At 35.1% G+C, this 14,305-nt stretch overlaps 1 protein-coding gene across 1 annotated transcript in view; it reads left to right on the top strand.

Annotated features, from left to right (window-relative positions):
* LOC149079066 (ATP-dependent RNA helicase DHX8-like) overlaps positions 1 to 14,305 on the top strand; it is a 33,760-nt gene continuing 19,455 nt past the window's right edge. The window contains exons 1-10 of the mRNA XM_089241345.1: positions 1 to 114; positions 2,369 to 2,474; positions 2,566 to 2,651; positions 4,982 to 5,143; positions 7,241 to 7,314; positions 8,886 to 8,933; positions 9,307 to 9,631; positions 11,804 to 11,902; positions 12,548 to 12,658; positions 14,045 to 14,248. Of these exons, the coding sequence (XP_089097471.1) occupies positions 2,381 to 2,474; positions 2,566 to 2,651; positions 4,982 to 5,143; positions 7,241 to 7,314; positions 8,886 to 8,933; positions 9,307 to 9,631; positions 11,804 to 11,902; positions 12,548 to 12,658; positions 14,045 to 14,248 (1,203 nt within the window). The 5' untranslated portion in view covers positions 1 to 114; positions 2,369 to 2,380. The remainder of the gene's footprint in view (positions 115 to 2,368; positions 2,475 to 2,565; positions 2,652 to 4,981; positions 5,144 to 7,240; positions 7,315 to 8,885; positions 8,934 to 9,306; positions 9,632 to 11,803; positions 11,903 to 12,547; positions 12,659 to 14,044; positions 14,249 to 14,305) is intronic.

The following is a 14,305-nucleotide window of genomic DNA, read 5'->3' as shown; positions in this document are numbered from 1 at the left end:
GGCTGTCGTTTTGTAAACATTGGAAATCGTGTGAATGTTTCAATTATTGGATGTGGTGTAATTTATTTTATTCTTGGTTTAATACATCGGCCCGCGAGAATTCGCAACACATTGGTAAGAGATTTTAAAAGAGAATAATGAGGGGATTCATGTATGATATTTTTACATTGCCGATAATAATGACACATTTACAGAAGTTATTTATGCTTTTGAGAAACGGTATATTCAGTATTAATCTAGGCCAGCGGTTCTCAACCTTTTCTGACTCGCGGAGCCCTGTTTAACTCGAGGAGCCCTTTTTTGTATATTATTTACATCGCGGTTCCCTTTAGGCCTCTTTTTTTTTGTTTTTTCATCAAATGTATTGATTTATTTTATTATCCTCGAGTGGCCGCGGAGTCCCTGGGAAGGGCACAAGGGCCCCAAAGCAGAATGTGCCAAAATCTGCGACATACGTCGCAGAACAATTAGCGCTACTGCAGAACAATTTGGAAGAATTTAAGAAAAAGTGCCAAAAAACACTATTACATGTATGGGAATTTTTACCGCAGAACATTTCCAGTCAGGAGGGCTTGTTGCAGAACAGTGCTAAACATTCTGCTTTGGGGCCCACGGGCTCCGCGGAGCACCGGTTGAGAACCGCTGATCTAGGCTTATAATCCTCGATATACTATAACAAAACTTTCCACATTTGACCGGAGTTTTAAAAAACAAACTGAGCTGGACAAAAAAAGTTGGAAGATGTTTTCTACATAATCTCACCCGTTTATCATGTCGCAAAGTATGTCTATTGTATGTGAAATTAATAGATGTATCATTTTTTCATGTCGGCTAATGTATAGCTGTGCTCAACATGGGATAAGAAATAAAAATATGGAAACACAGCTATATAGTGTAATCTCTTCTGGCAACTTTTTTTTTTCTGTGGCGAGGAAAACGTCCGAAAGCATGCCAGTAAGTCCGAGAAGCGGTCGCCAAGACAAAAAATGAGCCAAGTGAATGGTTATAATGCAAAAGCACCATTTTTTATTTATTACATCTGCAAGGGGCTTCCCAAAATTGTTGTCCCAAGTAAATATTTTGTTCGCCTCTGTGTAGAGCTGAAACTAGCAAGAATGAGTTTTTATGCCCCCCCCCCCCACTTTAGTAAAGGCAGACAGAGCTTTAATTTGGCATGCACTAAAATTACCGCTTGGACCTACATAATGTGATTGAAAGTATGGATTAATAATCCTAAAATTAAATAATGGCCAATATGCATGTTACACTACTGCATGTTTGTGTGATAATATACATATGAATGTTTGTGTAAAATATACATATGAATTATGAAAAAACAATTATGTGTTTCTTCATAATTCGTATATGTATATTTTACTGCTAAAGTCAGAAGTGCAGCCAATTCACAAATTGGCCAAGAGTTTTAGCCAAAGTCAGAATTGCAGAAATAATTTTGGAGTTTGGTTGGCCATTTTGTGGAGTAGCCGGAGATCCCTGGCCAAAGCTTGATGTAAGATGGCCAGGAAGGAGCCAAATAAATTTTTTTTAATAGCCAACTGCTGCAATAATTCAATACAGCTACAAAGTGCTATATATAGCAGCTGTATTAGATTAGCTTCATGTGATGAGAGAGAAAAAAGTAAAATTTGAGAGAAAAACTATAAAAATAATTATATAAACATCATACAGTTTAGAGAGATAGATGGCTTATTCTCAGCCCAAGAAAAGTCATCTTGTCTCCGCCGGGACTCAAACCCAGGCCCTCTTGCATACCAGGCAAGCATACTACCATCTGCACCACTGGAGACACGACCCTGCCTTCCTTGTTTCACGCACTGTGGCATGAAATAAGGAAGGCAGGGCCTGAATTCCTGAAGTTAAGAGAGGCTACTAATGTCTCTATTTCAGTGCCTCACGCCACAGTGCGTGAAATAAGGAAGGCAGGGTCGTGTCTCCAGTTGTGTAGATGGTAGCATGCTTGCCCAGTATGCAAGAGGGCCTGGGTTCGAGTCCCGTCGGAGACAAGATGACTTTTCTTTCCGATATCATACAGTTTTTTCGTCAAATTTTGGGGGGAAAATGATAACTGCATTGTGACTGGGGTTTGATGGGTTGCTATAATTAAGTAGACATAATTGTCATGAAAAAATAAAACAACTTGACGATGATCCCAAATCATGTCTTTTGTTATCAGACTTTGGCAGAGGATCATTGGTCCCTTTGCGAACTGGCCGGCCAATGTCAGAATTTCAGACATTGGCCGGGTCAATATTTAACGAAATTGGCCAATTCGCTAAGTGGCCGGCCCCCATCATGAATTGGTCAATTTCGAGCTTTGCCAGTGACATATATATTTATTTATTTGCAGCCTGAACTAGTTATGGATGAAATACAAAAACTTGAATATCTTTCCTTGGTATCAAAAATCTGTACAGAACTTGAAAATCATCTTGGAATTAGTGATAAAGATTTAGGTAAAGATAGTTTGTACATATTTTGTCTTTAATTTTGACTATTTATTTTCCATTATAATAGTATTTGACTGTTTTTAATACTTTTTTGCAGCCGAGTATATTATATTTCTTGCTGAGAAAAATGACACATTTGAAAAATTCAAGGAAGTTCTTCATGAGAACGACGCAGAGTTTTCAGTATGTTCATTCTTTTTCAAATTGAATATGATTTTCTTATTGGTTGATGAGAGGGTGAACTGGTTTGAAATGTTTTTTATACGTTGAAGTAAGTTTTATCAAGTTACTTGGAAAGTTTTTTTTACATTTGTTGACTTTTGTTAAAAACTTCATTCTATTTAGTATTCATATATTTACAATCTGCATCTAGTAGTGGAGGTAGATAATATCTTGCTTGTTCTGCATGCGTCATGTTCATCAAGCCCTTTGCTAGATGAATGCCAGGTTGCCATGACGACTTAAAAATCAGCATTTGCATTTGAAATTTTTTGTGTGTGCTGATTAAATTTGAATCTGAGGAAAACTCAAAATTTGTGTGACCATTTCCACCTGCATAGGAGAAGGTCACTTTAAAAAATCAGCAAATGCAACTTAAAACATTTGTTTATTAACGTGGGTATAACATACTGCAGAATCTAGCAGTGGCACCTAACTTCTTTTTTAATTTGTCAAACCCTAGTCTAACCAGTTTTAGACGCGTCTCGATCTACTCAAAAACATTTCTGTATAAGGGGGAGTACTGTCTCTCGATTCCGTTGTAAGCCTCTCATTTCATCTCTTCACACAACTTCTGACCAGAGAAATCAGATCACTGCTGTTTGTTCTTGCTTAGTGCATACATCGAGCATAGTAGCCATAGTAGCAACTACATTGAAATGGATCCAAAACAAAAAAAAATTCTATCAAGGTGAAGTATGATATCTTAAACGCAGTAGTATGCATATATTAAGCATATATGCACAAAAGGCACTGTGCCAATGCTAAAAATGTGTATGTATAATTTTTGGCTCTTTCCTGTACAGTCTTACATTTTTTGATATTTCTGATTCATAGGAAGATGCAAAAAAAAAAATCTGATATAACCGATATTTCATTCCAAGCAAGCTAAACAAAAGTTTTAATTTTTTAAAAGAAATCAATATTTTAAAATGAATGACATATCTTAGATCTATAAATTATTAAAATATTTTTTAAATTGTAAATACAGTGGACCTTCACTAATGCTGCTGTGGTGGTTTAGTGGTCATAGTGTCAGACTCGCATTGTGAGGACCTAGGTTTTAAACCCCCACCGTCACTACAGTGGTGGTTGGCTGAAGTTGGTTTTTTGTGGTTCCCAACTTCGAGGTGCAAATGCAAGCCAATTTCCCCGTTAAAAAGTCTCGCCACAGAGAACAACGGGCCTACAATGCTGCAATTAATCTATCATTACACTTCACTCATGGTTAAGAAAACTGGCAGCAGACAGCAGCACTAAACATAACAAGCATTACACAGAAACAAACTTCACGTAAGGTTCACAACACACACACACATTCTGGTATACAAATACAACGCCACAACAGGCAAAAGGCCCAACGAGGTGGCTGAGAAAAAGATGCTCATAAAAATATGGATGTCATATATTTCAAAAATATAGCAACCCAATTAAAAATGCAATTAATAAAAATTATAAACAATATATACACCGGTATATATAGTACCGGTTTGTTAGAAATTCCATTGAGGGGAATGTGTATGAGGTGCATGTACGATTAAGTAGTAGTAGACTCTTGCTAATCTGGCACATATCATACCTGGTTGTGCTGAATTACTACAAACGTTGGATTATTGGAAGGTAGAGGAAAAAATCATTCAAATAATATAAACTTCTGCACACAAACATGCAGTGACCTCTTCTATAATATATTTATATATAAACATGTTTATCTCTTCTACACTCAAAAAATCTGCCTAAGAAGGCCAGATTACTGGGCTGGTCGGACTAGCACATAGCCAGATTATTGAACGTCCACTGCATGTATGTATGATTAACTATTCAAAAATTAAATGGTATACAAGACCGGGCTGGACAAATCTCCAAAAATTTACATTCTCTGTTGGCATGTGACTTAAAATGATACATGCTCGAATTATCATTTTGCATGCCTGAAAAGCATTGCTAAATGTTTTTGGTGGATATTTACTTATCTTACTTTGAAAATCATTTCTCATTGTTAAAAAGAATGCATAAAGTAGCTTCGTGTAATAGTTATTCACATAATCCTCTTCAAGAAATAAAAACCATTATAAATATACAAATTTTATATAAATCATCTGAATCTGCCTTATCTGTGATTGTTAATATGATGAAAATCAGTGCAGTTTCCCAATCTTATTTATCTTGCAAAGCAAAGCCTTAATTTTAGAAATAATTTAATATAGCTGTTGTCTTTTTTTCTGTTGTGTAGTAAGTCTCTTTTTTTTTCTATTATGAATTTATAATTCTTAATTTGATTCTCATTTGCACAGGATTCCTTCATCTCAAATCTCCTTCGTATCATCCAACATATGAAGCCAAAAAGTTTAGCACTTGGGAAAGAGAATGATCCTTCTGCAGCTGTCAAGACAGAAGCTGAATTGAAGAAAGAAAAGTTTCCTGCATTAGCTCTTCCTAACGATGATAAAATTAGAGTAAGTAGTTAATTATTAAATAATCTCTAGCATTTCATCAAATTCTATTCACAATCAATTGATAACCTCATTCCTTTAGATTTCATTTAGTAAAACATGAACTAACAAAAAAATTTAAACTTGTGGGTTAACCTGTGTGTTAGAACAATCAAATCTTGATTAGTCAAATTTGATGAGTCTGACAAAAAAGTTTGACTTATTAAAAACTGATTTTAGAATGGGAAAAAAAAAATCAGTTGACATAGTGTTATGTACAAAATTCTGTATTAACAAAAGAATTTGAACCACATGAGATAAAGAAGGTAACAAGGATGAATTATTCTTATGTAATCATATTCAGTAAGAGTGTTCGGAAAAAAAAACACAGGTATACATGCTGTATTGTTAAATTCTGACCTATACACCACAGTACTTGTGCATCCGATATGTATGAATGTAGTGCATCATTAGCATCTTTGAAAAATTGATGTGCAATCACAATTTGTATTGACATTTAAATGCTGCATACAGTCACTACTGAGCAAAATTGTGATTTTGATATGACCATAGGGGCTGTTCAAGTATTACATCATCATTGATGGGGGGTTTCAGATTTGCTGACTTTTGATGACAAGGGGGGAGGGGGGTTTGAATAATTCTTACGTCATCAACCACCCTTTATGAAAATATGAAATATTCTTAATGGCCTCTTACTCTGAGCGTCAAAAACGAAAAAACCTTTCAATAGTTGAACCACAATGTGGCACTTGAAGTAACATTCCCCTTTATTGATAAGTGCCCTACAGAGCCACTTTAGTGATCTCTAAATGTTTCGCAGATCCAAGTGATCTGGAAATGTGTCTGGGCCGCTTAAGTGCTCTGGAAATATGTACGGGCTACTTAAGTGCTCTGGAACTGTGCCATGCACCACTCAAGTGATACGTAATTATATGCCGTGGATCACACACTTAAATAATCTGAGAATGTGCCGCGGGTAACTTGAGTGATGTAGAACCACACTGGGGGACCTTAAGTGCTCTAAAATTATGTCACATGTCACTCAAGGGATCTCTAAACACTTGCATGTCACAGATCGCGTAAGTGTTCTGGAACTGTATCCCGAGTAATCTGAAAATGTGCCACGGGCTGCTTAAATGTTCTGGAATTGTACCACACCACACTTAACCAATCTGAAAATGTGCCGCTTAGTTCATTTTTACAAAATTAGGTTTGAGGACGGCAGGCCGCATCAGATAACCCCCCAGCCATATTTGGTCCAAGGGCCTTTATGCGATTTATTATTATATGGCTTAGAGGGTGGGTCGCAATGAATTTATTGAAGGTAAATTTTGAGTTCATAGCCTTCAAATAACATTGAAATTAACAGAAATTGATTATAACATATAAAGGTATTGTCTTCCGAAATTTCAAATTAAAAAAATATATATAGCTTACGTAATACTTGAGCGGCCCCGTATGTGTAACAGAAAATATGAAAACTCATGTCCATGTTGATTGTCATTGGTGATTTAGAATTTTGTGATCTATGTTTGGAGGAGTTGAACAAAAAGAAATTCTGTGTGTGCATTGCGTATGTTTCACTTATAGTTATTCAATCGAAGGGTAGATCAAGATCGTGTACAGTTCGTGTATGTATTATCTGTTACACTTATTGTTAGAGAAAGCATTTCCAGTTTTACTATACAGCTGTAATAAAGAATATAGTGTAATATATAGTGTGTTTTAATTAACAATATTAAGCATTGCTTAATTAATAGGTGATTTCAATACTTGTGTTTGATTTGTTATTGTATGTTCATACTGGCTTTTTATATTGTTGATATTAGACATAGGCGGAGATTGACTTGGAAGTCTGGGGGGGAGGCACGATGATGATGATGATGTCAGCTCATATATACATATATACATTAGATCAGTCTACTTCACCTTTGACGCTGGGGGGGGGGGGCAATGCTCCCCCCCCCCCGTATCTCCGCCCATGATATTAGAGCATTACAAGTTTATTTTGCAGCATGTGTATTTTAATATTTTTCATGAAGGTATCAGAAATTTGAATTGTTTGCTATAATTCTGTGATTTGATGTTTATTTTAAATAGACTATGTTGGATGAGGATCTGAAAGTTGCAGATGAAGCATTAGCTCAGTTGGAGGCCCTTGCTCCCTCAGCTAAGTATGTTATGATAATGTGAAGATACTTTATGGCTTAAAAAGGTGGTCAATTGAAAGTTGACTATTGAATAGTTACACTTTTTCCAGTGAACCACTTTGTTCCTTAACCTTAAACTTTCTTCTCATTGTGACACCAGCAGTGAAAGCCTTTATTTTTTTTATTTCTTTGCTCAGTTATGATAACCCTTGCAATAGTGTTCAATAAACCTATGTTCAGTTTCTTAGAAATGTATTGCATATTATATGGCATGAATATATTAATTTTTTTATTTGGATGAAAATATTAATAGTAATTTACCCATATATGAAAATTCTAAAAAATTTCACTGCATATAATTTCACAGCATATAAAAGTGCATCTACACATGCTTGCTATGCGTTGTCCTGAGTGGCTTGCTGGGATTTCCTATCCATATGTACAGCTGTCACAAAATATTTTATGGCAAGCCAAGCAATACACACTAGATGAAGGTAGGCTCCGCTGACGAGGGGTTCAAGGAGGAGCTTGCATTGGCTATCTTTGATTTTGTATATAGCTAAGGGTGTGACAGCTGTGGTGGTTGAGTGGTCATAGTGATGGACTTGCATCGTGGGGGTCTCAAGTTTGAACCCCCCTCACAGCACAGTGGTGGTTGGCTGAAGTTGATTTTCTGTGGTTCCCAATCTCGGCACGAATGTGAATCAATCTCCCCATGCCATTGTAGTCTTGCCATAGAGAGCAACAGGACTACAAATGGTACAAATTTTCAATCATTACACTTCACTTCTGAAATATAGATGGCAGCACTAAAAAATCGGACACAACACTTGATATGCACTCAGACTGTTAAGTACACACACTTACATTTCCAGCACAACTCACTTGGTAGTAAATTGCCCTTGGTGATAGACCTGAGTTGTGGTTGTGCTCTTTTTTAAAACAAAGAAAGCAAGCCAAGGCTGTGATCGGAACTGGGTTGTATGTGGGGAGGGAGAGAAGAACCATGGCGAATTAGAGCAAAATCACAGTGAACAGAGGTCAGGGTGAGTGAACCTATGGGGATACACCTTAAATAAATTATAAATCTCATATAATTTTAATAGAAAATGTAATAATGTCACAAAAATTGACTTTTTTTAAATTTAAATACATCTGAAAATTTATTTTGCAAGTCTATAGCAATAACTCTTATCCCATTTTTCTATCGTTGAGAAATCCCTTTGTTCTACCTTATTATCAAATTTATTAGACATTGATAAGAATAAAATAATTCTTCATTTGTTTTTAAATTTCAATCGCCCAAATTTTTTCATTTTAATACACTGATGTAAAGGTTTTCAATGTTTTAATTTAAGTGAGACTCTTGATAGCTGCTGGTTATTCCATGGAACACAAACAAACATGAATATTTCTTCAACATAGATATTATTGTAAAATCAATAAAAAAAAAAATTTCACCATTTTTGGTAATGCAGAATCTCAGAAAAGCTCCCAGGGTTCTGCAAAACACCAGTTAGAAACCTATGCATTAATTAATATGTAGCAGAATAAGTGTTCTACTGTGAAATCTATATGAGTCTTGTTTTTTCTAGCATAAAGCCAAAAGTGGAACCTGCTTTATATGAAGAGCCCTCATCAAGGTGGGAATTTATGGAAATTATTTATTAAAAAATTTTCAGGCTCTTTATATGCTGAAATACATAATTAATGGTTACTATATCTCTGACTATTAGTTGTTTGATGTCAACTGGTGCATAGTTTTTGATTTGAAATGCATTCATGCTGGAACGTTTTGGTAATATATTTTTTATATGGCGAAAGTTCATGTAGGGTAGTATTCAAAATTTTGCATATTTATTTAAATGGAAGGAAAGTGGGTATTCTCCTACTATCCGTAGTATACTAGGGTTTGATTGTGTAAATTTATGCATTCATAATTTGTTTCTATGGTTAGGCCTATGTCATATCAAATGAGGAATAACACCCAATGGTTAATGGATATTAATTTTCCAGTGATTGCAACTATAGTAAAAGTAACAAGCACAAGAGACGTTCACGCTCACCTTCTCCCAGGAGTCCTAAAAAGAAAAAACACAGGCATCGTTCTCGTTCATCATCACCTTCAAAGTACAAAGAGAAAAAACATCACAGATCCAGGTCACCTTACTCCAGCAAGAATAGACATCGCCATTACCATTCAAGATCTCGCTCTCCATCATACCGAAAAAAACATTATTCTAGGTCACCATCGCCTAAAACAAATAATATGCAGCGGTCTAGGGAAAAGCGATCTGATAGAGAAAAGCCACAGTTGCCTTTAGAACCTGTGGTTAATCAAGTGGGTTTGAATTATTATTTTTAATTGCTTGCCTATTTTGTTTTAGAAGTTGTATTTTATTGTTGAAACTGCTGTTTCAGATATTTTTTTGTATGTTATTTTTTTTGAATTTTTATTGGAACACATGAAGTATCTGATATCATAAACACTATGCTGCTCATAAAAAATAATTTATGTTTAAAAAAGTTGTAGCCAGTGTTTAGGCTAACGTTAGCCTGAGCCATTTGTTAAAAAATTAAATGACCAATGTGTACAGTTGACCTATATATAGGATACATCTTGCATTTAGGAAGATTTCCGTTCATTTGAGGGTGTTTCCAACTGTGCTGATGGGGTTTTTGGAAACAAATGGCGAGAGGTAGCAAAGATTGTTTTTGGGGACAGCAGATTAGTTTTTTAATCCAAGTTGAATTGATGCAGCTCACATAACACACTGTGTGCTTTTATTGAAAGAATGTGAGGCCAACTTAGTTGGACTGTGCATTACATTGCAGATATACATTTGAACATTGTGAATGAATTGCACCTCTTATAAATTGAATCACCTTTAATCTGGGTAACTTTTGAAGTGAGAGGGAAGGATAGGAAATGAGACTCCACACATTTACTAACCTTTCCTAGTCACATTTTGGCAAAAACTTTTTGTGATCCTATGTGCGAGATACAAGGATCAGTGTACAAATCTCCCTCACTCACTCTCTTGCTAAGAGATTTAGATATGTTGCTGAAGGTTGCCAATGTACAGTAAAACTTTAATTAACCATCACCGTCCGGACCAGGGCTGTGACAGATAACAGAAATCTCTTAATACATATGTACAGTAACGTCATTTCACTGCGGGCTTGAGACGAAAATGAAAATAAAATCCTTTAAAAGTGAGTAATGCATACATATTGTATTTAATTTTACAAAACGATCAATATAAGTTTCGTTCCTATAAGAGTAGTAATGTACAGAAATGTATTGTAATACTATAAACCTTCAAGGGTTTCTGGTTAATACCTAGTACTACACGTTTCTGCCTTTCAGCCATTTTAAAACAATTTTATAGAACAATTGATGCAAGGAGATCAGACCTTACTTTTTTAGGCCTACATATAAGCAGTGAATTCGAAACACTGCTTAAAAATACAGATTAGTAGCACTATTGTAACATTATGCCGAAAAAGTTAATCAGGGCACTATGAAACGAAACATTCATTCGAGTGGTTAATCAAAGTTTTACTGTACCAATTTTTTTTTTATTTCTAGGGCTATCAAACTGCAGTCTCAAATATAATGGCTTGTTAGTCCTCCTAAATGAAAGTTTTTTTGTATGCATGTAGAAAAATACCTTATTTTATGAAAGTTGCTACAGTGGACATTCGTTATAATGACCCCATTCATTCCATGGAAATGAATGCTATATAAGATAAGTTCAGCTCTAGGAAATTATGTATTGCATTAATGGAATTTAAAAAAATTCTTTCATTCTGTTACAAGATTGCAATAAAAATGTGTAAAAAACAATTTGAATACATAATACAGTACTGTATGTACATTCCACTTATGAAAAAATATTATTTTATGGCCAAATCCTACATTAATTTTTTACTATATTCTGCAAAATAAGTTTACTTGCACCTATATTCTCCCATGACAAAATCAAGTAAAATCGTGCAATAAAATTTGGAATAAGTGAAAAAATCAATCATGTGGGAGTGAGCCACCATATGGGAAAATAAAACAGAATGGTAAGCAAAGTTTCCAATGATGCTGTCAGTTAACCATAGCATTTTTCTTATTTTTTAAACCATCTATGTTTCATACCGTTTCTTCTCCAAGCATCAAATATCAAGGTCAAACCCATTCAACAAAAAAAAATTCCAATTTCTTTGTGGGAAAACAACAAGGGGGGGGGGCAAGCTGAGATCAGTCATTGTAATAGATTGACTGATATTTACCGTCATTATATTAGGAAAAAATAACATGGCAGAAATATCAAAATATTTGGGATATATTTTGTACTGATCATCATAATGAAATGATCGTTATAACGAGCATCAACTGTACTTTCATACAATAAATTGAGCTATTTTTTCATTCTATTTATATTTTTTTGAATTTAGTGTTACAGTACTGTATTCATATGCAATTTGTATAATAATAATATATTTTTCTCATTTCTAACAGATTTACTGTGGTAAGATCACAAATATAATGCAGTTTGGATGTTTTGTGCAATTGGAAGGATTGAAAAAAAGATGGGAGGGCTTAGTCCATATTTCTCAAGTAAGTTCCTTATTTGAGAGTATAAATCTGAGGCACCAGGTTACCATGGCAGCTAAAAAATTATTGGCTCCTATAGTGTTTTTATTAATAAAATATTAATATTAAAATTTTTAATATGTGATTATTAAACTAGAATATTTAAAGAGTCTAAAATTTGCTTTGCTAGAATTTTTTAAATTTAAAATTAGCTTGGCTAAAAAACTTTTTAAATTTGGAATTCATTTTTTTACACATAATTTTCAACACATGTTTTCAAATAAAAATATCTTGATTAGGTTTGCTAGAGAATGGCTCATGAACGCCTTGAAAGTTGTTCACCAATGCATAAGCAATGTGTTGCTGCATAGTTCATGGAATAGGATTAAAATTAACAATAAATAACAATAACTTTAAATGTCCTGATGAATACATTGTTTACTTATGACTGGACTGAAAAATAACAATGTGCAGGGGTTCTAAAACTTTTTCCATTTGCAACTACCTTTTCTCTAATCAACCTCCATGACAGATTCTTGAGGGGGACAGCGGCGCACAGTTTGAGAACCCCTGACATAATGAATTACAGTTGTGATTCCTAAGTCGTTTTTCATTTCCGTACTGATAATTTCTGCAGTATAAAAGTATTTTTCCCCCTTTTTTATCTAGTTACGAAGAGAAGGAAGAGTCACAAGTGTAGGTGATGTGGTTCAAAGGGGCCAGCGAGTTAAAGTGAAGGTTTTATCTTTCACAGGACAAAAAACAAGTTTATCAATGAAGGTAGGCTGTTTCAATGATGAGTACATCACATTCTTTGACTTTTCAAAATAATTCTCTATAAATATCCCTTTCTATAAATATTTCTTTTATAACTAAGGGGCCGTTCAAGTATTACGTAAGCAAATTTTTTAGCTTTTTTTTGACTGGCCGCTGTGGTGGTCGAGTGGTCATAGTGACGGACTCGCATCGCGAGGATCTGGATTCGAACCTCACCGGTGCCACAGTGGTGATCGACTGAAGTTGGTTTTCTGTGGTTTCCAACTTCAAGACACGAATGTGAGCCGATCTCCCCGTTAAAAAGTCTCGCCACAGAGAGCCACAGGCCTACAACGTAACAAATATTCAATCATTACACTTCACTCACAATTTGAAGTATAGATGGCAGCACTGATATATCAAGCGCAACACTAGCTGCACACTCAGACTGTTAGGTGCACTCACTTTGTTCCAGACTCTGCAACGAAGCTGGGCTGGAAGAGATCTCGGCAACGGGATAAGTCCAGTGGTAGAGCCCCTGGCATTCATTCATTCATGCAGCCTTTTTTGACCCCCTCCCCCCCCTGTCAGCAAAAGTCAGCAAAACGCTGACCCTCTCTCCCTTGTCAGCAAAATTTCGTCATCAGCTCTGTCCCTCTGAATCCTAACTCGTATTTTCATAAGGGATGGTTGATGATGTAAGCATTATCCAAACCCCCCCTCCCCCCTTGTCATCAAAAGTCAGCAAATTGGAAACCCCCTCCCTCCCCCCACATCGACGATGCCGTAATACTTGAACGGCCCTTAATTCAGAGGTGTGAGTTTGTATTGTGATTCTCATGAAAAAGAAAACATATCAGAGAGCATATAGCATCTCTATGTATGACGTAAATGTCTTAAAAACTTATGTTCTCTTGTGATAATTATATTAAAAACACAATACTATATACATAGAATGAAATCGTGACCTACAGAATCATTAAAAATGCTCTCCTAAGAAAACAATATATGTGTATGGGATATATTTTCTGAAAATTTACAGTAAATAATTGGCAAAAGAAAAATAAGCAAGTTTTTTTTATGTAAAGAGTTGGGATGATGTTGAGAATGTGACAGAAGGCTGTTGACAAAATAGGGAATAGCTATTCCAAGAAGTGCTACGGATGAAATTATTTTTTAATTGAATTTAAGAAAAGAATTAAGAAGAAATATGTTTTCTTTACCGTTCCATTTTCTATGGCAAGTAAGATGGCCAGTAATCTAATTTTTGAGATTTTCAGCAAACAAAAAAAAATCTTCATATGCTGGCAAATCCTAGAAGTTAACAAAAACATTAAATGAACAGTTTTTATGTGATTAATTTAAATGTTGAAGTACTGTAAAATGAAAAAATCCCATGTTTTGTTTTAGGATGTTGATCAAGAAACTGGAGAAGATTTAAATCCAGGTCCCAGGATTGTAGAGTCCTCGAAGCACATTTCAGAAGAAGAATCTCGTAATCCTGACCGTCCTCTTAGCCTGCCATTCCTGTCTTCTAAAATTGATGATAGTAATGTTGACAATAGAAGACATGTGCAAAGAATATCTTCTCCTGAAAGATGGGAAATAAAGCAGGTGCAGATATATTTTTTATTTTTTTTTATCAGTGAACAATAGTGGTTCTGTGGCTAT

The sequence above is a fragment of the Pholcus phalangioides genome, unplaced genomic scaffold (assembly GCF_987345545.1).
Source record: "Pholcus phalangioides strain wild (caught in Gottingen) unplaced genomic scaffold, Ppha-v1.0 ptg000013l_1, whole genome shotgun sequence".
NCBI lineage: Eukaryota > Metazoa > Arthropoda > Arachnida > Araneae > Pholcidae > Pholcus > Pholcus phalangioides.
This window is presented reverse-complemented; position numbering and strand designations above follow the sequence as displayed.